This window comes from Aulonocara stuartgranti (assembly GCF_965226115.1).
Source record: "Aulonocara stuartgranti genome assembly, chromosome: 9".
NCBI lineage: Eukaryota > Metazoa > Chordata > Actinopteri > Cichliformes > Cichlidae > Aulonocara > Aulonocara stuartgranti.
The window spans coordinates 27,171,144-27,196,488 of record NC_138960.1 but is presented as its reverse complement, the minus strand read 5'-3'; the positions used below and the strand labels follow the sequence as shown (position 1 = coordinate 27,196,488).

At 41.1% G+C, this 25,345-nt stretch overlaps 4 protein-coding genes across 10 annotated transcripts in view; 2 read left to right on the top strand and 2 right to left on the bottom strand.

Annotated features, from left to right (window-relative positions):
• Positions 1 to 13,985, top strand: part of rttn (rotatin) — a 35,808-nt gene extending 21,823 nt beyond the window's left edge. For 2 of the 5 annotated variants that reach the window (XM_082545566.1, XM_082545565.1), the window contains exons 32-49: positions 218 to 295; positions 1,043 to 1,241; positions 1,421 to 1,518; positions 1,604 to 1,691; positions 1,969 to 2,209; positions 2,561 to 2,651; positions 2,951 to 3,101; positions 3,343 to 3,480; positions 4,148 to 4,350; positions 4,538 to 4,643; positions 4,873 to 4,970; positions 5,212 to 5,289; positions 6,069 to 6,195; positions 8,382 to 8,575; positions 8,752 to 9,022; positions 13,289 to 13,392; positions 13,638 to 13,707; positions 13,826 to 13,985. In XM_082545566.1, coding sequence (XP_082401692.1) covers positions 218 to 295; positions 1,043 to 1,241; positions 1,421 to 1,518; positions 1,604 to 1,691; positions 1,969 to 2,209; positions 2,561 to 2,651; positions 2,951 to 3,101; positions 3,343 to 3,480; positions 4,148 to 4,350; positions 4,538 to 4,643; positions 4,873 to 4,970; positions 5,212 to 5,289; positions 6,069 to 6,195; positions 8,382 to 8,575; positions 8,752 to 9,022; positions 13,289 to 13,392; positions 13,638 to 13,707; positions 13,826 to 13,905 — 2,415 coding nt within the window. In that variant the 3' untranslated portion in view covers positions 13,906 to 13,985. The other 3 variants (XM_082545567.1, XM_082545568.1, XM_082545569.1) reach the window with 3 other exon arrangements.
• neto1l (neuropilin (NRP) and tolloid (TLL)-like 1, like) overlaps positions 1 to 25,345 on the bottom strand; it is a 450,458-nt gene that overhangs the window by 398,661 nt on the left and 26,452 nt on the right. The window lies entirely within an intron of this gene.
• Positions 14,073 to 18,681, top strand: cd226 (CD226 molecule). Its single transcript, XM_082545570.1, is given in 7 exon segments — positions 14,073 to 14,404; positions 14,407 to 14,550; positions 15,195 to 15,518; positions 15,679 to 16,056; positions 16,456 to 16,558; positions 16,870 to 16,924; positions 17,377 to 18,681. Coding segments are annotated over 7 exon segments (1,170 nt in total). The 5' UTR covers positions 14,073 to 14,376; the 3' UTR covers positions 17,515 to 18,681.
• dok6 (docking protein 6) overlaps positions 22,146 to 25,345 on the bottom strand; it is a 57,587-nt gene continuing 54,387 nt past the window's right edge. For all 3 annotated transcript variants that reach the window (XM_082546538.1, XM_082546539.1, XM_082546540.1), the window contains one exon: positions 22,146 to 25,123. In XM_082546538.1, coding sequence (XP_082402664.1) covers positions 24,969 to 25,123 — 155 coding nt within the window. In that variant the 3' untranslated portion in view covers positions 22,146 to 24,968. The remainder of the gene's footprint in view (positions 25,124 to 25,345) is intronic.

The window sequence follows — 25,345 nt, the reverse complement described above, 5'->3', positions numbered from 1 at the left end:
ATATGTCTCAGTGGAAGGAAAGCAAATTTCATTTTCACCTAATGAGTGGTCAGAAAATGAGTCTGGACTTGAATGTATTACCAGCCAAATAAAGGCAGATGGCACTGTTGCTGATTTAGTTTAAGTTGACTCAGTGTGTGTGTGTGTGTGTGTGTGTGTGTGTGTCCTTTTTTTTTTTTTTTTTTTTTTTTTTTTTTTTAATTGTTTGTGTGTCTAGGCTGCATTTATCCTGCAGAACTTGCTGGTGATGCCTATGCCTGCCAATGCAGAGGAGGCCAAGGACTCCCACTGGCAGGTCGGCAGATCTGCCAGCCAGTTAAAAGGCTTTTATAGACCATGAACTGTTTTCACTTTCTCTCTCATTTGGTTTTTCTCTCTTTATATCCCCTCTCTGTCCCTCCTTTCCATTCCAAACCATCCTCTCCTCTCTAGTTAAGCCCTGCAGGGTTCAGGGGTGTTGCTAGAACTGAAGCTGTACTGAGGGTGCAGGCTTCCAGCACTAAACCCCCCCAAAAATCACATTTAAATCTGTCAAAACATCAAACTAATTCAGCATGCCATTACTCATCAAGGGAGCTGTAAGTCAGAAATTGAAAAAAAAAAAAAAAGAAGAAGGTATCGTGTGTTCTTATCTTATAAAAGCAAAGCTTGTTGTTTACTAAATCTGATGCACACAACATTGCAAAGTACAAAGCAGGCCAAGTGCAAAAAAAAGAAAGCAGAAACGGTTACACTTGCTGCCTAGCTGTGCAGGGGCTATATGAAAAGAAAAGAAAGATCCAAAAACAAAATAAAACTAGGACACAAAATGTCATCCTGTAGCTATGAAGTGACATTTGTAAAATGAATGAAATGTCTTACATCAGTGGCGCAACTTAACGAATGCCCTCAGCCTCTACACTTTGTCCTTTTCTTCAACTCTCTTTGATTTCTTTGTTTTTAATTTGTAAATTTCAATGGGAATCATAATTGCATCATAAAAATATAATGTTTGCATTAAATACTGAAACATCTATTCTCCTGTCGCCCTCTCATCGTCCAGCACCCGTGTGTTCGCGATGAAGTGTCTGGGGTGTCTTTGGTGGGTCTTCCAGCACTGCAGGCTCTGCTCTATCACTGTCAGTATTTCCAGCATGTGGGTCTCTCTGCCTCCAGTTGTTACTGTGGCAGGTACACTTTCTACATCCAGCCTCGTGTTGGCTCTCACTGTGGCCCAAGACTTCAGGAGAGCGCCTCATCGGGTAAGCTAATTCTTTTGATTTTCCTTAATTACTCTCTTCAAGCCTGATAATGTGGATTTGTTCCAGCAGTACACATCCACACTGACTTTCATTATTGATTTTCTTCCCTTTTCCCCCCTACATTTTCTTATAACACTGCTGTAATCTGTATCTGTTGTTTTGTTTATATGCTTGTGTAGATTCTGAGAATTCTCTGTGGCTTTCGGGACGCAACCCACCAGCACCCACAGTCAACTCCAGCAGACCCTCCAGCTCTCTCTCCACCTCTAGCACTGTGGTCAGCGCAGCAATATGCATACCAATAAATGAACCGCTGCATTAAAGTTAAATGGATCCTCACATCTTAATGTTGTCCATTATAGATAAGAGATTCAAGGCCACACTCCCCAAAGGCTCCCTCCCCACTGAGTATGACACAAGATACCCCTGTCAGCAGACTGATGGCTCAAGGTACTGAAATGAGAAATGTCTGTGGATAACAGCCTCAGTAAAACTGTGTGTTTACTTCTTAGTACTGCATAAACCTTTTATTTTTTCCCTTCTGAAACAGCGGCTCTCAATATGGCTACTGATTGTCTTAAACTAAACCAAGTTTTGTGTTTATGTGAGCATCCTAAATACACAGCTGAGAAAGTAGTGCAGCTTTTCTTTGGTTTACTGCTTTTAATTATGTGGTCAGTGGTTGGTAGCCAGAGACGTGATTTACAATATGTGAACCCTTTTTCAGGAAGTGTGTCTGTTAGCCCTCTATTGATGTGTCTCGCAGGCCAGAGCGACACAGACACCAGCAACTCTATTACCTCGCAGGACTCCCGACAGGGCGAGCCCTTGGCCGTGGAACCCGTTGTCAAGGTAACGCCTGACCTCCTGACGGCCCACTGCGGCCTGCTGACCAACCTGCTGGCCATCCTGCCAGACTTCACCCTCACTGCCATCCGACATAACCAGCTCCTTCAAGCTCTGGCCAGGTAAGAGGTCACATGCTGAGTCCACATGAACACCAGCTCAACCACCCTTGATGTATTATCATCTTAAGCAAGCATTGATTTAAGTGTTTGCACTTTTAAGCAAATAATCATTTAAGGGAAAGACTTGTAAAAAAAAAACAAAAGCAGAAAGTTTTTGTCCTTGTAAACACAAAAACCATAAAATACAGATACAAAAACTACACCTTGCATTCCTGCACCGTTTTTTTTCACCATTTAAATAAAAGTGTGCATATTTGACTACAGAATTTGCGTTAATTGTAGCCTTAATCCCCCTCTAGCTGGTTCCTTGCAAGCACACACTTTCTCCATCATGTTTATTTTCTTCTTCAGTCTGGTGGCTCTTGGCTCCGTTGAAAAGTGTCTGACTGAGCTGAAGACGCCAAACATCCTTCCAGGAGAGAGAGAGGACATCAAACGCCAGGTGAGGATTACTGCGTTAGATGCATCTAAAGAAATTTTTCCAACGTTTTTAACATTTCTATTATTATTATATCTTACCACAAAAAACTGTGGGCTGGTTTGAAAAAACAAAGCAAAACAGTGCATTTGAGTGCAGCACGAGGTTATCTAAGAGCATCTCCAGATTTCAGTGTGGGTGGAATACTAAACAAGCTCATATTCAAAACATACCATTGTTTTGGACATGTTTTTAATCATATGATTTTTTTTTTTTTTAATTTTAACTGTTCAATAAATATCTGCATTATTTTTCCTTTCTAGTTTGTCACCATACTTCAGTTCCTGTCCAGCTTTTCAAAACTCCTGCAGTCATATGTCACAGTGAGCGAGGAGCCGATTGGACAGATGGACTTCCTGAAGAAGCTGTTGTCTTCTCTGGTGGCTGTGCTCATGCTGGATACTAATGGTTTAGGTTAGAAAATCATATTATATTTAAAGGAAACAATGATTTAGACTGTTTTCCAAAATTTGTATGTATGCCATCATTGGTGACTCCCCCCTCCCCCCCAAAAAACCTAAACAGTTCTTCAAAATCAAGTCCTTTTTGGACATTGGTCCCACTCTTCTTGCAGCATGCCCTGTAGTGCACTCTGTGTGTCTCTTTGTGGCTGTCTTGTGTCAGAAAATTTGTGACTCACCCTTTCCCTCCTCAGACGCAGGTACCCGGGACGTGGTTTGTATGTGCTGGGTAGACGTGTTTATGCTCCTGGCTACTCTGGTGAAGAGGGACGGCTCAGCAGCGCACCCATCTGTCTGTGCTGCGCTGGGGAGACACTGGCGAGCGTTTGCAGGTACGCAGGTTGCTTGGCTCAGTATGCGAGCAAAACTAGGGGGGTAGAGTAATGTAATAACTGCAATTTGGACTACAGAATTTTATATTGTAATATTGATCACTTCTCATATTGCACAATTATATACTATTGTGAAATTATGTATTCCATTTGATTTAAACAGCCCACTGAGGTTTAAGACACAAGCTCTTGCTTGATGAAATGCGGTCTTACATCATAAAAGACTGATAACCGTGATTAGGTGTAATTATGTTGATTGCAGTAACTGACTAAATAATCAGGATTAGCATTTTAGGTGTAATTGTGCAGCCTTAAATCTGATGCAGAAAAAAATCAATTCTGTCTTTTTAACATGCTTTTTGCATCATTACTATTTGTATTAACTTTCCTGAACAGATGCTACGATACGATAATTGCATCCTGTCCTCATACTACCCCTACTTGTCTTCTTGTGTGATTAATGGCGCAGCAGGGAAGTCTGATGAGTCTAGTGAAATAATGCTGAGCCTTTGTGCGTGTAGTTTTGAGTTTACATGTTCACGATATCTTGGTGCCATTCAAATAATTAGTGTGCTTACTTCTCGCACCTACTACCTCATTCATGAACAAATATTTAGCTATCACAGGGTTGCAGTTTTTTACTCTCATTTTCCCCGTGTGTCTACAGGAACGTTATCGGTGTGCGTAAATGAGAGGTTTGCGCAGCCTCTCCTTCACACGGTGGCTCTGCAGTTTCTCTGTACAGTTTTCACAGAGGAAACAAAGAGCCGCAGTCAAGAGGTCACAACCTCTAACTCAAAGTATGTCAGATCTCTCTCAGATGTCCTGAATAGTCCCTCAGCCAGCGAGCTGTGTGAGCTCTTATTACAGGTATGATGGGTTGATGGTCTCTAAAGTAATCAGCTGTGTTGTTAGCTAGCTTTGTGTTCACTAGGAATTATTTTGGAACAAAAAATCAAGTTACATGCTTTTGGTCAATGTTATGTAAAAAAGTTTGAATTTGAAAGTGTGTTACTGTGCGGCGCAATCACTGTCCTGCTTCAACTTCTGCTGCCAGAGCTTTGAGAAGAGGACCACTCAGGACCCTTTAAAGAAGCTTACAGCTAGAGCTCTGATGACACTGCTAGCCTGCAGCCCCACAGCTCAAAACTATGCAGTTAAAGGTAATCCCCCAAACGTCAGGCTGGAGTTAGATTATCACCTGTCATTTACTCTGGTTTCTTTATGTTCATCTATCTTTTTAAACCGTGTCCCTAAAAGTTCATCTTTGAAGCAAACCTGTTTTTGAGCGATTTTTGTGATTGTGTTAAAAAGTGCTTGAATAACAGTAGAAACGTGGTATCTTGGTGATAGTTTAACCGAGTGTGAACCTCGGATTGTCTTGTGTTCTAGCTGGTTTAATTGACACCTGTGTGGAGCAGCTGAAGCAAACTCATACCCAGCTCCACTTGGAGTCAGTCCGGCCCAGCAAGGCTTCCCACCGCAAAAAGGTGAGCACAGACTGGCTGGAAATTTCCAATCTCAGCATTTCTTTTCCCTTTGGATAGAATAACAAACTGAATTGAACACGAATGAGTTTTTGGGTAAATGTTATGAATATGGGTTGTACTTGTCAGCAGAAAGTCTGCTTACTGTTCTTATAAGCTTTTAATGACTGCGGTAAAGAGTGTTTTTAAATTTGGAAAATGAAGCCTATTGGACTTTATTATTTTTGTTTTCCCATATTATCAGGAAGAGGGCTATTTGAAGGAAGTCAAGCTGACTGTGGAGATCCTGCGGAGTGCTCTTTATTGCAATGATGAATGCAAAGTAAGCCTCTGTGCCTACCTTTTAATTCCCCACTGCTAATTGGTTTTTAATGCAACCCCAGAGTACCGGCGCTGTTCTGTGAATGAAATTTGCCTAAATGCACACGGCTCAAATCAAATCACTTTTTATTGTCACATCACATGTGCAGGCACACTGGCACAGCACATGCGAGTGAAATTCTTGTGTGCGAGCCCCACAAGCAACAGAGATGTGCAAACACAACAACACAAACGAGCAAAATACAAGAATGGCCAACCTGAAACTAATAAATATATGTACAATATATAATAGTGTATGCATTTCTGGATGTGTATACTAAATATTTTCCTACGTGTGTGTGTGTGTGTGTGTGTGTGTGTGTGTGTATACACATTTTTACAAATTAAATAGTAAAAAAATAAAATAAAATAATAATAATAATAATAAAATATATAAAATATACAGAGTTGAATATGTGCAAAACAAGTGGCATTTATATACAGTGTGGAGTGCTAACATCTCAGCAAGTTTAGCTTCTCGCACCCTATAATGTCATTACTTATGAGGCTTTTTAGCTGGTTTTCATTTTCTAAGTGGCCTTTCAGTCACTGTCGGTTAGCTCAGACTAAAAAGCCATGAAGGCTCCACTGCAGTGTTTACCCTGCCATCAGTCTCCGCCTTGTCTGCGTTTCCTGCACGCTTAGGAAAATATTGAGGCATTTTAAGTTGATTACTGTCATCTTTGTTGGAGCTGTTGTATAAATCATGCGCGTGTGTGTAAAATCTGTTTGCGTTTGTAGGTGGTTGCCACAGATGCTCACCTAACACAGGCGCTCAATGCCCTTTGGCCTTGGCTCCTATTGGACGACGCAACTATGGAGGCGGTTCTGGAGCTTCTGTGCGTTTACACGGCCAACTGCACAACAGGTCTGCATGTTTGTGTGTTTATGTTTGCCTCTGTGTGTGTGTGTGTGTGTGTGTGTATGCTTGTGTGTTTGTGTAGGCATTGTGCCTGGCCCGTGCCTGCCCATCGCCTCTGTCTGTAGTTGGCAATCTGACTGAGTCATACACACTTTGCACTGAGAGTCCCATTGTTCTCTCTAATAACCACAGAGCTGCATTGCATCTCAACTGTATAAGACCCAGTGCCTTCTTGCTTGCCACTCACAATAGGCACAGTGTGGCATCCAGAGTTCAGGCTGCACAGCTGTCTCGCTGTATGCAGAGCAGCCAGTTTTAGAGCATGATGTGGGGAGGAACAGAGCATCTCTGTGCTGCTCGAGGTACCAGTATTCCATCATGCAAATGTAAGAACCATGTATGTGGAAACCAAAAAGACGTGCAAGAAAAAGAGAAAAAAAAAACTTTTTGAGTGGAAAAATTGAAAGATTTATAGGAAGGAAACGGTTGGGAAAATGTACTTTGATAAACAGCCTGTGGTACCTTTGATGTGTTTGTGTGCATGCATGCGTGTGCGACTGGCTTAGAAATCAGTTTCATCATTGGTGGTGTGTGTGTGTGGAGGGGGGGGGGCGTTATGTGCAACACTTATGAAGGTTTCTAAAATTGTGTGCATCTGTGCGTGCGTGCGTATGCATATCTCTATTTGATTGGCATCAGTTCCTCAGTGGGTGCGTGTGCACGCTCTGATCTAAACTCCCTCGCTTTAGACCCCCCATAAGCTCAAGCTGTGAAGCACCAGAAAGCAGTGAAGTCGGGCACAGTATTTCCCTAAAGGTTAACTGAACAGCAGGTTGTGTTCAGCCTGCATGCAGCCAGGCTCAGTATTACACCATACACCCTCAGGCTACCACTCGGTCTCCCGAGACCGCTACATTTCTGCTGAACCTTTCATCTCCAGTCTACCTCCTTCATCCAAAGCTTTGTTAACGCTGCTAGTTCGAGTCAGATTGTTGTTTTCATCTGTGCCACACATATTTTCCACAGATATTTTTGGAGCAGCCCAAAACTTGCTCCCTCAGACACACAGAAAGTAAAACAAATGAAAATCTTTTTTTTTCTCCACTTACATGTAGGGATCTCTCCTTTTGAAGTATATGTTGCATGGCTGCAAAATAATTAATCGGCAGCTGACTCGTATCAGAGAAACAGTTACTTATTAAAGCAGATCCCCCTTGTCAGTTTTATGACACACCAGGTTTCTTGACAGGTATTGAGATAACCGCAGGCTAAGATCAGCATATGCCTGTTTCCAATCCAGGATTAGCAAAACCATCAAGCTGTCATTTTCTCCAACAAGAAATGTCAGTCAGTTTCAGGCTGCCTCGTGAATTCTCTTCAACTTAAGCTTGTTAATTTCTGTATTTTGTGTGTAATGTACATCCATGCCAATTAGTCATGTCAGTTATGCTGATGTGAATGTGCCTTCTTAGTAGAATTGTAGCTACATGATTTACTTCCCACCCAGAGTCAAACGAGCCTAATTGTCATCACTCGAGTATTTCCGTGGTGACTGAATATTAAATAAATGAAGTGCTTTTCAAAAGTGTTTCTGAAACTCTCCGATTTCACCTGTGAAAGGCTTAAAGTTACTTTAGGACTCTTTTTTTTCATCATATTTTGTTTTTCCTGGCTCTTAACTTGTGCCTGTCAGCACTTCTTCCTTCACATATATGTTATGTTCTGTATTGGTGCACAAGTTCCACTTGTCTCCATCATTTTGGTCATTTAGCTAGACTGTCTTTACACCAAAGTAAGCTCTCCATGCAGCCGCGTGGAGATGTTTAGGTGTGGTGGGCAGACAGCCGTGCAAGACAAGGCCTGTTTATGCAGCTACTAGTGCTGCTGTCTGGCGAGCTAGCCAGCATTAAGGTAAACAAAAAAAAAACCAGAGAGTACTTCCAACAACAAGAAAAAATTGGTTTCACTGTATGTGTGTTTGACTTTTTTTAATGCTGAAATTGGCGAGAGAAGTTGTGATTCCAGTCCAGACACAAGATTTCAGTGTAGTACAGGCATGTGATTTTATGTGTATTTGATTTTGTGCGTGTGTGATGTAGATCCAGACATCCACAAAGGGCAAAATAATGTTTTATTTTAATGTTCTTATAAATATAAATGAATATAAGCCATTTTCCTTTTTCTGTTCCCAGCATGCAGTTCTCTTTGTGGCAGTGGCCCTGGCCTTGTACCAGGATCTAAAAGCTCCTCCACTAGCTCACTGATGCACTCTGTCATGAAGCTGGCTTCAGCGCTTGCCCCAGATAACAGCATCATCCAGAATCTGGCTTTCTCCCTCTTGGCTAACCTAGTCATGTCCCGTGACTGCAGATGTCTCCTGCAGAAGGTAAGAGACATTATGTACATAGAATTAGTGGGCAAGACAAGTAGCAGATTAAAATGAAAAAGGTTAAAAAATGATGTTAGGAAATCTCGCTCTTGCCCTCTCTAAAACTCTTTCACTGTTGTCATGACTGAAACTTTAATCTCTGTTCACTCTTGTTTCATTTCTGTGATTCTCAGAATAACTTCCTTCAAGCCTTCTTGTCAGTACCGGTGCCCAAGGCTGCTGGTGTTAAAGCCACGTCTGTAAGTAGTGGTTGGAGCCTTCTGGGCCTATGGCTGAGACTGCTGGCCAGTCTCTCATTCACAGAGGACGGCCAGCAGAGTATCCTCAGGCTGACCGGAGCGCTGGAACTGCTGGCAGACTTGGCACCACATCGACGGCACGCGCTGCTCACCCTTCAGAACCTCTGCTTCTGCCCTGCCAACAAGTCACACATCATTGCCAATGGTATGGAAGTTAAGCAAGGATTACATTTAGGAATCGCACTCAGGGATATGAAAAAAAGAAATAAAAGATCAAAAGGGGAAGTTCAGTAAGCAGATTTGTCAGCATTGTGTGTCCACAATGCAAGTCAGTGATTAGGAAAAAATTCAGTGCAGCTAAATGTTCCCTGCTGAGTCACTTTGTTCACTCTTCGTAAAAGTCATCAACCACAGAGGGACTTGTGGTGCACCTAAGGTATGTGCTTTCTGGTGGTAGCCCATTTGCATCAGTAAGCCATCTTAGATCAGTTTCTCTTACTTCTGTGCTACCATCATAAAGTTCTTTAACTGCAACTATAAAATGCAAAACAAAACATACCCGATTTTCAGTTTACCCAGAGTTACCCTTTCCAGGTCATCTTCTTATGAACTTGTGGATCTCTTTTAGTGGTCTAATGTTTTTAAGTTGCTCTGTCCAGGTCTCATTATTTGCACTTCTGTGCATGAACCTCAAACTTGTAAAAGAGTGATCATTAAATTTAAATCAGATTTTCCTTTTTAAACAAACCTATCTGTAGAGTTGCAAAAGCTTAATGGGCCCACACGTTACAGTGGGGCAAAAAAGTATTTAGTCAGCCACCGATTGTGCAAGTTCCCCCACTTAAAATGATGACAGAGGTCAGTAATTTGCACCAGAGGTACACTTCAACTGTGAGAGACAGAATGTGAAAAAAAAAATCCATGAATCCACATGGTAGGATTTGTAAAGAATTTATTCGTAAATTAGGGTGGAAAATAAGTATTTGGTCACCTCAAACAAGGAAAATCTCTGGCTCTCACAGACCTGTAACGTCTTCTGTAAGAAGCTTTTCTGTCCCCCACTCGTTACCTGTATGAATGGCACCTGTTTGAACTCATCATCTGTATAAAAGACACCTGTCCACAGCCTCAAACAGTCAGACTCCAAACTCCGCCATGGCCAAGACCAAAGAGCTTTCGAAGGACACCAGGAAAAGTATTGTAGACCTGCACCAGACTGGGAAGAGTGAATCTACAATAGGCAAGCAGCTTGGTGTGAAAAAATCAACTGTGGGAGCAATCATCAGAAAATGGAAGACATACAAGACCACTGATAATCTCCCTCGATCTGGGGCTCCACGCAAGATCTCATCCCGTGGGGTCAAAATGATCATGAGAACGGTGAGCAAAGATCCCAGAACCACACGGGGGGACCTGGTGAATGACCTGCAGAGAGCTGGGACCAAAGTAACAAAGGTCACCATCAGTAACACACTACAACGGCAGGGAATCAAATCCCGCAGTGCCAGACGTGTTCCGCTGCTGAAGCCAGTGCATGTCCAGGCCCGTCTGAAGTTTGCCAGAGAGCACATGGATGATACAGCAGAGGATTGGGAGAATGTCATGTGGTCAGATGAAACCAAAGTAGAACTTTTTGGTATAAACTCAACTCGTCGTGTTTGGAGGAAGAAGAATACTGAGTTGCATCCCAAGAACACCATACCTACTGTGAAGCATGGGGGTGGAAACATCATGCTATGGGGCTGTTTTTCTGCCAAGGGGACAGGACGACTGATCCGTGTTAAGGACAGAATGAATGGGGCCATGTATCGTGAGATTTTGAGCTAAAACCTCCTTCCATCAGTGAGAACTTTGAAGATGAAACGAGGCTGGGTCTTCCAACATGACAATGATCCAAAACACACCGCCCGGGCAACAAAGGAGTGGCTCCGTAAGAAGCATTTGAAAGTCCTGGAGTGGCCTAGCCAGTCTCCAGACCTCAACCCCATAGAAAATCTGTGGCGGGACTTGAAAGTCCGTGTTGCTCGGCGACAGCCCCAAAACATCACTGCTCTCGAGAAGATCTGCATGGAGGAATACCAGCTTCAAAATACCAGCTACTGTGTGTGCAAACCTGGTAAAGACCTATAGTAAACGTTTGACCTCTGTTATTGCCAACAAAGGTTATGTTACAAAGTATTGAGTTGTATTTTTGTTATTGACCAAATACTTATTTTCCACCCTGATTTACGAATAAATTCTTTACAAATCCTACCATGTGGATTCATGGATTTTTTTTTCACATTCTGTCTCTCACAGTTGAAGTGTACCTCTGGTGCAAATTACTGACCTCTGTCATCATTTTAGGTGGGGGAACTTGCACAATCGGTGGCTGACTAAATACTTTTTTGCCCCACTGTAGTTGCTTAGGCTTCACTGACTCAGATTGTAAGAAGGGAAAATAAAACATACCACTTACCATTGCTTTGTTTTAAAAGTTTGCAACATATCAAATGTACTGAAAATGAACAGTCTGGTCTTTATTTAATACTCTCACTGTGTTTATTTGCTTAGTTTTACATCATGTGCAAAAAAATAATCAAAACAAAACAGACTCGTGCGTGCCAAACTTTGGCACGCTTGGACTGGGATATATTGTCAGGACTGCTAAACTGAAACCAAACAGAAAGTGACATTTGAAAGTACACACAGTATGAATAGTATCGTATATACTAGGTGTAGTGCACATATTATATTACTGTGATGCAGAGCTTCTGAATTGAGAATGGAGACTTGAGTGGTATCAGTAACAGCTTTGAGAATTTAAGCTACCAAAAATATATTAAGCCCTTTTAAGTTTATGTTTGCAAATGTGGGCTGAATACAACAGAGATCTGACTATCAGTGATTCTACAACACAGAGATGAAAGCGAAGGAAGTCTGTGAGAATGAAAGACCGATCGTGTCCCCCATGCAGTGCACGCTGCAGGTGGGAGTTGTGGGACCAGGTGCAAAAACTATGTGACCGTATATCTGGTTTCCTGTGGAAAGATCATGTTTCCTGTGTTTTGCATACAGCAAGATTTCCATCAATCACAATAGAGAAAATGAGCAAAAAAAAAAATCTCATTGCTTGATCGAAAATCAGCAAGATTAAATAAGTTACGGACTTATGACTAATGTTGCTGCGAGATATGCCACTCAGATAATAGCAGAGGAGGAAAAAAAACGTTTCTCCTTTGTTCACTTCACTGCACATGAAATAAACTCTTTTCCTGTTAAGTTAAAGTTAATTTCAGGGTCTAGACTAGCTTACAACAGCCTTCGTTTAATAGAAAATATGTGCTATTAAAATTACTGAGCAGAGGCTACTGAGACTTTCAAGGAAACTTTGATTGCAATAATGCTGTGGGACCTGTACTGTAAAAGCAGATGATGCACAGCCAGTAATCCGGTGATTAATATGTTCTCGCTATGTTACTCTCCTCTAAGTTTCAGTGAGTTGTGGTTGAAGTGGGAAAAAAAAAGTCTGTCAGGTTTTCCAGATGTGTTTTGAATACAACAAGGCTGAATTCAATGACCGAACCAGGCGCCTGCTCTCTGCATGCTCCAGGTTTGGGTCCAGAACTTGTTGCCATTATGTCTTCTTCATCTTTGTTTGAGCACGTTGTCTTTTTGGAATCTTGATTCAAAGTCAGTTGGAAAATAAGCAGACCAACCTTACAAAGCTTAGAGTACCATTTCCACAGCTCTGTTCAGAGTTCCCACATTAGATCAGTCCAGATGTGCCGGGTGGAAAAATCAGATGGCACGATTGCGCTCATTGTAAACACTTGATCAGCTTCATGTTGTTTACCCTGTAAAACTTTAGAAAACAATTATCCTGAACTTTTCTTGACTTCGTGATTAATCTGTTTACATTAAGAAAACAGCAAGTTTTTCCCCAGGTATCTGAAACCTCTGTCGGTTTGGGACTTTCCACAGCGTTGGTAGTTGAATCGGGTAAAAATCATGAGCACTTTATTAAACATAGTAATTGTTTATGTATGTCATAACTATTTGTATTATTATTTATTTCTTTTCAACCCCCTACAGTGACTTCATTAGAGTCCTATACAGTGAATCAAAGTCTTTATGTTTATATACTGATTCAAACGTCCACCACCTCTTATCTTTTGGTGGATCTCCTTTGCTGGTACGGATGTCATATAGAATAAGTTCCAGCTGTTGCACGCCTGGAGACGAGTGTGAGTGGAGCAAATTTTCCATTGTAGAACAAGGTTGTTGTTTTTTTTCTCCATTTTATAGCGTGTTGCTTACAGCTGTGTTTTTCTGGGCTCTCTTTTAGCTGGAGCTCGTTGAGGTCTTTTCTTCATTTTTATGGCACTGAAGAGACTTCCTGCATCTAGCATGTGTCCAAAAAAAGTCAATTTTCAAGTCTTATTGAGTTGCGAGTCCCCCATAACGATCTGCGCGTCTTTATTTCTTTCAGACAAAGCCATGAAGGTGCTGCTATCCTGCCTCGAAAGTAAAGTGATGGAGACCCGCTGTATGGGAGCTTCTGCAATTTGGGCATTGCTCCATAACAATCAGAGGGTACAAACACACACACATCCTAGTACTAAAACTTTTATTTTAGTGCTTTTATGGCTGGTATTTGAGTTTATGGCTGATCCGTGGCAAATGAAATCCTCTGCCTGCTTGATTGTCTGCCTGTAAGAGAGATTTGCCTCACTGTTCTCTCACTTTCATCCAAGATGATCAATGTTTTTTAATCTCCTGATTATGAAAAAAACAAACTACTATCCTCTTTATAATCTGTTCCTCATTTTCTCTCAAAGGCCAAGACTGCTTTGAAGTGTCCTTCTGTTAGATTGAGAATTGAGAAGGCTCATACCATCGCAAAGAAGGGTAGGCATGAATTTTGTTTCGTATCAGGGTCTGTCTCTGTACCAAATTTGTACATTTGAAGGTTTTCCACATTCCACTGTTTGTGCTTACTTCTTATTTATTTATTTGTAAAATGCAGATGCAGACAGCAACCAGGAACACATGAACACCTACCTACTGGAGTGCCTTGAAAACATTTCTCAGCTGCTAAATACTTGAACGGTGTTTGTTTTTTATGGATTTTTGTACCACGTTTCCATCTGTAAAATGTGAATTATATTAAAAAAATCTTAGCTTGTCGTGTTTGATCTGATTCCAGTTGATACATTTTCATTTTGAGACCACTGGTGTTTTCAGTTCACCGTTTGTGGTGGTGGCAGTGGTGGTAAGGTGCTTTTCCACACTGTGCCACGTTTGGCTTACTGGTGAAAATCGTCACAAAGTATTCCAGAAACACAGGGAAGAAATCTTTGGTGTTCACAGGAAACTGAGTCAGGGCATGTGTTCCTCTTTCAGTTTCAAGTTTGTAATATGTTATGGATTTTGATTTTTAAATTATACTTAGATATTGCCCTAGAAAAACTTCATCATGAAAGCCACCAAGCAGTATTATGTCACAAGTTTGCCATCCAATCCCAGTCCTGGTGATAAAGTGCTCCTCTGTGTGGAAGGAGTAAACAGTGGGCTATCATGAAGTGCGCCCCAGTAGCTCAAGTGCTTCAAATGCTAGCAGGAAGTGTAGCCTGGGTGCCTCCACTCGTCTCATCAATGCAGCTTTCATTCTCCCTCTGTGGGGCAAGATGGAAGCTGTACAAAAGGACTGCTGGTACTTCGTGGTACTTATCTTTCTCCCTTTTCTTAAAGGTATGGGTTTTATTTTTTAATTCAAATATATTTCTTTGAATTTGCAGTGTTTGTTTTTTAATTGGAAAAAGTGCTGTAACAAATACTTTTACTAACAATTTTAAAACTGATGGCTTTAAGGCTGTTTTAAAGTAATCTAACAAAATCATTTTCTGATATCTAAATCATTAAAAAACAAACAAAATGTAACTTTTCATTCTTATTTAAAGTCGATAAGCCTGTAATCATAAGTCTTTCTAGACATTATTATTCCAGACTTGGCTCTCCCAAGGGCTTCACTGGATTTGAGACAAATTGTCATTCAGCTCAGATAAAAGGCTTTGAAAAACTTGGAGGCTTGATCACCAGCAATTGTCAGCTGTTTTTATGTGTTCTGGCTTAAATTAGCCTAATTACCATAGGCCGAGGGATGATCTCAGAGTTTTGAATTGCTCTTCAAGTAGAGGGCTCTCATTGTGTATGTGTAAACCCGATAGAGGTTCTCTGCCAGTAAAGGAAAACTATTATAGAATAAACTGTATGAACGTTAGATTTATTCCTTCCTTCTTAAAAATGTGTAATTTTGTAGCTTCATGGCTATTTTGTTATCTGTGTTGTGTCATGACTCATATGTTAACAACAGAAAAAACAATGCCTTTGTCCAGTTGCTGTCCAGCAGAGAGTGCCTGCTACAGTTAGGCTGGAGGAGGGGATGGTTCTGCATTGCTTGTGCCCCTGGGATGGCAACCTCAGCATGGTGTCTTGGACAAAAAGGTCAGAAAAAAATCCAGTGGCTGTTTTCCACCCTGATTTTGGAGTGGTTTTATCACATCGTTTCGATGGGAGAGTGGAGTTCCTGAAGAACGGTCCCATGGATGGCAGTATTTCCATAAAGAACGTTACCCATCAGGATATCGGGCTTTACGAGTGCTCTGTTCAGACCTTCCCTCGGGGACCCTGGACCCGGCACATTCAGGTGGAGGATTTAGGTAAATATGGCAGAAAGCGTCAGAGCGCATGTTCTGAGCTGTCTAGTATCATTCCCACCTCCCCCGCTTAGTGATTAAAAATGGTGAAATATGAAACCTAGAAAGGTGCCATACTGTAGTTTCCATCACATATTATTAGATTTCTTTCTTTCGCTTACAGATGAGCCACCAGAGGAAGACCCCACAGAGCCCACTCCCACACAGGAGGCCGTTTCAAACGAAAAGCTGCTAGTAGAGCAGAACAGCAACCTGACCATCAGATGTAACTATCAGCATAATGGCACCGTTAACCAGGTCATATTGGAGAGGATGCTGCACGGCCAGTCGTGGACCATTGTTGGAGTGTGCAAGAAGGTGGAGGAAGGCCTGGTGGCGGAGGACTACAGCGACAGGGGCCGGGTCAGCTGTGAGGACAGCCTGGATATGAGTCTGCACTTGACTGACGTGACACAGGAAGACAACGGTTTCTACCGCTGTACTTTTAACACCGATGCAGGACAGCAAACTACCACCGTGCAGCTCACCACTGTGGCTTCAGGTACGAAGCAGGCACCATGAAGTTGAAGACATGCATACATTCAGCTGTGTGTGTGTCTGTGATTGTTTAAATTAGTTGTGAATTGACATTAAGAAGTGGATGGAAGTAAATAAGGCCAGCGATAATAATGAAATTAAAGAAAACATGTGATGTCACTCGCACATTCACAGCTGCTCAGTGCGCTGAAGCCACAGAGGTTTGTGGCTAAAAGTCCGAGCTTTGTCACTGCGTATCTGAAAAAGCACTGGTTGCACCATATGTGTGTCATGGAACCAATTGAAAACACTAATCAGACACTGCTGTATAACATAGAATTATTCAGAAAACAAATTTTCACACTGTTTTGTTCCCTGTTTGATTTTTGTTTCTTCTGTTTTTCTCGCTCCTACACATAACCAGGTTGGTTCAGCCTGTCGTTATACATGATGTACATTTACATCGGGGTTGGAGCTGCTGGACTCTGTCTACTTATTGCCATCATCATAGCAGTAATGAGGCACAGGTAAGATATCAGCAAACTAAAGTAAGGGGTGCTCTGTCAATAAACACAGATAAGTACGGAGGGAACACCGATGGTTCAGCTCATAGTGTGATAACGCTGACACACTGATGTTTAGCAGGGAGCATGCTTCCATCTCAAGCTCCATACATGCCTATCAAATGTCACTCTTTAAGTGTTTAAACCTGTGCTCCTTGAAGAAATGTGTTCATAAGAAAATATCATTACTATCTTGGAAATCTTCTGATGCAGCGCAGTTAAGTTTGTTTTTTTTGAACAGTAATGAAAATCCTTTTTGTCTGAAAACCCTGCAGAAAGAGGAACAAGAGAAAGGAGTACAGAGTGAAACTGCATCCATCCCAGAGACAGGTAGGCATCGCCACGTTCATTTTATCTACTCTCCTCTTTACTCTCGACACCTTTAAGGCACTCCCGTACCTTCTCATCAGACTTGCACTTAATTACAAAACCATCACCCTTTACAGCTAATCTCAGCTAATGGCACCGCCCACTCATTTAACTAATGCTAATTAACTTCAATGTTAACTGAAAGTGTCTTTGAAGACAAGCAGCTTGTTAAAATGTTATTACAGTATTGATGTGCTGAGTTTGATTATTTGATGTAAATAAATACACAAGCTCTTTAATAATTAGCTGATCTTTTTACACATTTTTGATATAATATGAATGTGTTATTTATTAGCGTGAGCCCATATTGGTGGAAAAAGTAACTACATTTTGCCAAGCTGCTTCACCTCTACTGCCTGTTTTGGTGTAATGGCTTAAAAAGCATTAACATTCACTTCCTCACATCCTCACAGCCAAACTTCTATGAGAACATCCCCATGTGTCCCAGGATAAAGAAGTCCAGACAGATCAGAAACTGTCCCGTTTATGCCAACGTACAGACCGTCCGATCCATGAAAACCACATCGCACCAACGACAGTGTAATAAATAAACACACCCACGAATGCGAGGTACTGGATGATGTCGATCTGTCACAGCTTTGTGTGCGTGCGCCTTCCAGCCTTTCACAAACAAAGCGCATCAAAGTTTATCTGAGAAAAAAAGAAGAAATCCACCTGTGTTGACATGAACAAATAATTTATTTGATATCTTGTAATTATATGTGTGGATCACGCTGACACTGATTAGCATTCACGCCGTGGTTTCAAATGAGCTAACAAGTTGGTGCTTATCTGCGAGTCAGAACGCTGACAGGGGCTGTTTGGGTCCAGCCTTGCTCGCTCTAATTAAATGTAGTATGTACTGCATAATTACTGTTGAGGAAATATTTGTTTTGGCCATAACAGTATTTGACAGTAACAATCACGCAGAAGACAAGACAAAGGGCCGTGTAATCGTTCTTTTTTACTTCTCTAACCCCCGAGTAAAACGACTGACAAAAGCCTTTGTAATTGCCCTCCTTTTTACTTTCATCCCTCCTGGTTTCCATTCAGGGATTGACAATGGTGTCTAATCATCTAACGGAAGAGAAAAGCAGTCACTCAGCACTGTACCATCACTTGAGACCGTTACTTACCCCAACGGGCTCTGTGTCTGGGATGGCTGCATTCTAGTTACATCACACTCTGCGCGCAGGAGCTAAGCTCTAATTAGCTAATCCTGTGCTTACTTTGTAGCTGCTCAGACTTTGTGTGCCTGCTGTTTATTGATGAGTGTTTGTTCCTGTCGTTGTTCTCCTGTTGTAAAAATGATTTTATGATAAGCTGTCAAAAGTTTTCCAAGCTGTATTTATTGTTTTGTTTCCAGAGTTTTTCCGAGCTTGCTTTCGTAAATCAATATTTAGGGTTTATGATGCTGTAGTACTGTTAAGCCGTGTGCTGTTTGTGTAATCTAATTCATTTATCTCCATAGAAGTGGAGGCAGTGGCAGAGGCAGTAATGGATATGCGGGCTATTCCGCTAAGAACAAGACAAATGTGGAGCATAAAGGGACAATATAATCAGTTTGTTTTTTGCTTTCAATTCGCTTCCAATTCAAGAATCTGCAGCTGTACTTTCTGGGATGGCACTAAAGATGACGCAAGCGTGACCAACCATACTGAAACTGTTGTGTGTGACTGTAAACGATTTCATGTGGTACGAATAAAACTGTGTCACTGCCTCTGCTTCCTTTTGTTTTCCTGTGTTAGGTGTAGTTGAGTTTGTAGACTAATTGGACAGAATCATCGATGACTGTAGTCGTTTCTAAGAAAGCAAATCATTTCCTGTAACCCACAAAGAGGTACCAGGTGACACGTGGGCAAAAGATGAGCCGTGATGATCTAAAAAGGAAAGCAGCCCGCATAAAAATCCAGCATTTTGCAAAGCGGCGAGTGACTGCAGAGTCTGTTCGATTTCATCAGACAATTTGCGAGATGTCTGCAAATTTGAACGCCTGTATATAATTTACTGCAGGTGGATTTTTCTTTCCCGTTGATGACATTTTCATTGTAATCTGTCAAATTTAGGTTACGTTCTAAATAAAATTTGTAACTTCAGTGTCTAACCCTTTGCTTACTTTTTAGTGTTGGCTCTCTGAAAAAGAAGCACAAAACGATCTGTCAAACCACCATATGAAACAGCCAAGATAAGAAATGTGCCGTACATCTGTTTGTGAACCAAAATGACAGATGCAAAGAATGAGGTGTTTGCTTCTATCTGAAACCTCAGCTTGAAAGCGTAAGTCAAAGAAGAGTGTGTTAACCACCACCCGCAAAGCCACTAATGATCTGAAGAGGCGCTTTCTGGCTTTTAGCACGGCATGCACAGAAACAATGTTAAAAAGTAGAGTAAGGGGCTCGTGTTTTTCATCTGAACGAAACTGCAGAAAGTGTGAAAACACTGTTTTTGTTCATCTCTCACTGTGGGGTAATTTTCGCTCTTCATTATAAAGAAGGCATTTGTTTATGGACGGCTAGTTTAAGGTCCCAACACAGCATTTCAACCAGGTTGAGGACTTTGACTCGGCCTTTGCAACATGTTGATTTGTTACTTTTTCCACCATTGTGTTGTAGATTTGCTGCTGTAGTTGGGATCATTGTCCTGTTGCATGACCTAGTTTGTCCAACTGTCAGACAGATGGCCTCACATTTGACTCTACACTCTTTGGTATACAGAAGAGTTCATAGTTGACTCAAAACGAGCCTAAATCATTAGCCCTCCACTGCGTCTGACAGTTGGTATGAGGTGTGCTGATATGCTGGTCTCATCTGTCCACAGTCCTTCGGCTTGTTTAGATCCAAGCTTGCAGTGCTGCCATGCTCCTTTTAAACAGGAGAGGCTTTCTTCTGGCATCCCTTCTACAGGGAGTGCAGAATTATTAGGCAAGTTGTATTTTTGAGGAATAATTTTATTATTGAACAACAACCATGTTCTCAATGAACCCAAAAAACTCATTAATATCAAAGCTGAATGTTTGTGGAAGTAGTTTTTAGTTTGTTTATAGTTTTAGCTATTTTAGGGGGATATCTGTGTGTGCAGGTGACTATTACTGTGCATAATTATTAGGCAACTTAACAAAAAACAAATATATACCCATTTCAATTATTTATTTTTACCAGTGAAACCAATATAACATCTCCACATTCACAAATATACATTTCTGACATTCAAAAACAAAACAAAAACAAATCAGCGACCAATATAGCCACCTTTCTTTGCAAGGACACTCAAAAGCCTGCCATCCATGGATTCTGTCAGTGTTTTGATCTGTTCACCATCAACATTGCGTGCAGCAGCAACCACAGCCTCCCAGACACTGTTCAGAGAGGTGTACTGTTTTCCCTCCTTGTAAATCTCACATTTGATGATGGACCACAGGTTCTCAATGGGGTTCAGATCAGGTGAACAAGGTGGCCATGTCATTAGTTTTTCTTCTTTTATACCCTTTCTTGCCAGCCACGCTGTGGAGTACTTGGACGCGTGTGATGGAGCATTGTCCTGCATGAAAATCATGTTTTTCTTGAAGGATGCAGACTTCTTCCTGTACCACTGCTTGAAGAAGGTGTCTTCCAGAAACTGGCAGTAGGACTGGGAGTTGAGCTTGACTCCATCCTCAACCCGAAAAGGCCCCACAAGCTCATCTTTGATGATACCAGCCCAAACCAGTACTCCACCTCCACCTTGCTGGCGTCTGAGTCGGACTGGAGCTCTCTGCCCTTTACCAATCCAGCCACGGGCCCATCCATCTGGCCCATCAAGACTCACTCTCATTTCATCAGTCCATAAAACCTTAGAAAAACCAGTCTTGAGATATTTCTTGGCCCAGTCTTGACGTTTCAGCTCGTGTGTCTTGTTCAGTGGTGGTCGTCTTTCAGCCTTTCTTACCTTGGCCATGTCTCTGAGTATTGCACACCTTGTGCTTTTGGGCACTCCAGTGATGTTGCAGCTCTGAAATATGGCCAAACTGGTGGCAAGTGGCATCTTGGCAGCTGCACGCTTGACTTTTCTCAGTTCATGGGCAGTTATTTTGCGCCTTGGTTTTTCCACACGCTTCTTGCGACCCTGTTGACTATTTTGAATGAAAGACTTGATTGTTCGATGATCACGCTTCAGAAGCTTTGCAATTTTGAGACTGCTGCATCCCTCTGCAAGATATCTCACTATTTTTGACTTTTCTGAGCCTGTCAAGTCCTTCTTTTGACCCATTTTGCCAAAGGAAAGGACGTTGCCTAATAATTATGCACACCTGATATAGGGTGTTGATGTCATTAGACCACACCCCTTCTCATTACAGAGATGCACATCACCTAATATGCTTAATTGGTAGTAGGCTTTCGAGCCTATACAGCTTGGAGTAAGACAACATGCATGAAGAGGATGATGTAGACAAAATACTCATTTGCCTAATAATTCTGCACTCCCTGTAAACAAGCCACACATCCGTCTTGTTGGAATGAACTTTAACATTTAATGTATAAACTGAGGTCTGTAGAGTCTGAGAGGTAGCTCTTGGGTGCAGTGTCAGTAAGCGCTGCACAGCCTGACCTCGTGGTGAATTTGCTGGGACATGCAGTCTTGTTGTGAATCATCTTTCTCGCTGCAGAATCATGGACTTTAAATTGTCTGGAAATATAACCCTAAGAAAATGACTGACGTCTTTCGTCCTTAGCTAAATAGTAAAACATCAACTTTCATAGAGGTTCGCAATTCCCGATGATCACTGTTACTGAACCTCATAATTCTTGTGGAAGCAGTAAGCTTGTACTTTTTTTTCTTTTTTTTTTTTTTCCCGCACGCTGCTTCTGAATTTGGCTCAGCCATTATCGAATGAATAACAACACATATGCCAGGGTAACATGCAGTGCCTTCTGATTCATCTGAGGTTGCATTTACCCGAATTTAAGACCTGTTATGTACCACCTGATTTTTTTTAATCCCTCCTACGTAAAACCTTAGAACTGAAAGAGGGGGTGCTTTCTTTTTCACATGACTGTACTCCTCTTGTGTGTTATTGCAAAACTTTCCCCATTACAATATTGTTTTCCCCTAAAGCTTAACTAAAGCGTAAAGAATAAAAAGTAAAAGAATGCTACATGTACCTAATGAGAATCCTGATGGCATAAAGGGCAAAAAAAATCTGATACATGGCAGAACATTGAATTTATTACCTTTTTTTTTTAATCATCAAAAACATTACATATGTACATTTAGTGAAAACTGTAGGCCTACACTCATGTATTAAAAGTGCTATTATAATCTATGAGAACAAAACATGGCAGACACAAACACAATCATATAGTAATGATAACAACTTTTCATGACACTTCTACAAACAAGTGAATAGCTACAGTGAACGAAAATAAAATGGCAAATGACAAACACAATCAACTAGAAGTTTCTCCAGTCCTCTCAGTACAGCTGCCAGTGCAATGGAACTACTATACTGGAGCTAAGACTCAACTCAGTTATACAACAGCTTAGTTAAATGTGGCCAGCAACTGTATCAGTGGACTCTGTGATGCAGGCTAACAATCATCTGTGGCTTAAATTAATAAAATTAATTACATGATTGCGGTTTTTCTTTTTTTAATATAATATTTTGCACAAAATAAAGTGACGACAGCGAAACACAAAATAAGCGCTTGTACTTTAGAAACTGTTCAAATGTAAAACCAAGACAAAAGAGCATCAGTGCCAAAAAACAAACAACAAAAACACAACCCACCTTTAAAAATGATTACATTTGACACTGAGAGACTCCCATGTTGCCTAAAACTGATTGTCATTGGAAACTTTTGTGATTAACCCACAAAATGCTGTAATTTCAGTATTGGAGAATGAACAAGAAAAAAAAGAGTCATAATTTTGATGCATGAAAAACACCACCACAAATATTTAGAGATGAATTCGGGTCTAGTGATTGCCACCCACGGCTAACAGGTTATACTCGGTATTGATGCTGTTACATGGCATTTCACAGCCGGGAAAAAAGGAAATGTGGCAAAGCGGTTTTGAAGATTCCAAGTAAACTTTCCGGTCAGCAATGGTAAACTCAAAACCCAAAGACGTTGCTTTGGTTAGATCTCACAATCCACGGTCTGTGTGTCGGAAGGCACTTCTTACTCAAGGAGGACGATGCAGAAACCATAATCACAGCAGTGTTTCCGTCATGCTACAGAGAGGAATGGAAGCGGATGGAAAAAGGGGGCTGCAGGGAACTAGCAGGGGTAGTTAGTTGTTAGGCTGCTGGGTTTGAAACTGCGTGGGCGTTTTTTTGTTTTTGTCTTCTTTAAAAGAGTAGATCTGTTTCCAAAGCCATCAGCCAATCACAAAGCCTGGAAACAAAAAACATTAGCCTCACTGTTTCAAACTTGTTACATTGTTTCATTTCCTCTGTACCAAAAAAAAAAAAAAACCCATGAAAAAAGAAATAATGTGCTGATACACAAAATCAGTTTCCTTCATAGAGCTAAGAGTGGGTTTACTTGTTTCAGTTCAGTTTTTATTGTCGGAGAATGTTTCACTGTAGTTTAGGGTACATTTGTTTCGGTTTGACCTTTAGTCTTTTTAATTACCAGTGTGTGTCGGGAATATGTGAAAGGCAAGATTTAAGAAAAATCGACATAGGTATAACAAAACCCCATTTTTTGAAGGCAGCTGTTCACCATCATGTAGCCATTCAAAGTCTCAATAAACATATCCATCAAAGCTTTTACTGAACTAACAAATAGTAAAACTATGAGTTCACAAAACCATTTCAGCTACTTTTAATTCTTTTCAAAAGTCTAGTTTTTATCATTATTTTAGCTAACTTTGTTTTGCTTAAAAATGTTGGTATCACGTTGTCTCAACTTCAAACAGACTTTTATAAGCTTTGGACAAATATACTGAAGTTGGAAGATTGATTTCTGAGCTTGTGAAATGGGAGTGCCAGGCAGTAGAGTAACTTTATAACAAAGTATATGTTCTCAAAGAAATGCACTGATTTTAATCTATTTTCCCCAAAATTAAACTGTGTTATTAAATTGAATGAAAAGTAGTTATGATGTTTAATTGCCACAGAGCACATCCTGGACCCAAAATGCCAATATCACCTCTGCTCTGCGTAGCTTACTCCCTCAGGTCGCTCTCTTTACACCTTTTTGCAAATGAACCAGTCCTCAGAGGAACCGGACGACGACGTGCTTGGTGGCTATTAAAATCAAATTGCTCTGGTGAAAAGGTAAGGTTGGCAGTTTTAAAGCAGATGCTGTGCGAAGGTTACATTGGATCATTTCTGACATGACGGTCCATTACTACATCCTTCAAGCACATATCTGAATGACTATTTCCCTTTGCCAGTTGTATTCATTCAGGACTTTAGCTGATCCATCACTGGCGTCAGCATCGAGCGTCTTTCGTGTAAGGCATTGATCAGTTTCACATTCTTGAGAAGGGAAAAAAAAGGTCAAAGCAGCGAGTGTGGGAGTATTTTGAGTCAAAACTGGTGGAATTTCTCATGAATTGGTTGCTGAGGCTGCACATCAATGGAGCGAGCCTGATGGCATTTCAGGAGTTTTGTAATAAAAGTTGACACTGGTTTACAGCGGGCTGTGGTGTGTTAGTAGCTTTTAGGTTTTATAAGGTATGATGTAGTGCTTTAAAACAGGGATGGGGAGAATCATGCTGGCTTTAAAAGGATAATGACAACATAAAACACTTGAAAACGACAGTTAAAGGATTTTTTTTTCTTCCTTTTGGTACAATCTTTGAAGCTACTTCGGCTGTCGCACGTCGCACAAAAAAAAATAGGTACAATCCTCCTCGAGATCATTTTTTCGCATACCGATCGCTCTACAGTTGACACTACTGTCTGTAAGTTATCACCATAAAATGATATATTACACATGTCGCTATACATATTTCTACATCCTCTCTAAAGCAGTGGGTAAAGTGTTCAGTCCAGTGTCGATGGAGCAATTCTCTGTCATTGAAGGGGTCTCAGGCTGCAACTAGATTCACAGCCACTAGAGGGCGACGGCGCCTCTCGCTGGTGCTGGCTCTCCTCCTGTTCAGGCTCATCAGACAGAAAGCTGGGGAAGGTCTGTGCTCTCGGGATGAAAGTCATCATCAGGCCCGTTCCTTTGAGAGGGAGAAAGAAAAGCTTCAAGTGAGCACATTTTTTTTCCTCTCTATTTCCTCTTTTTTGTTAAGAGGAGTAAAATTAGCCGATCTGCTTCATTTATCTGGAACTCCACTGCAACACAGTATTGTTTCTTAAACTATATAGTCATAGTGCAACTGTTGCTTAGCTACTGTCCATGGAAATATCTTTATGGAGATTAAAGAACGACGCTTCTCAAT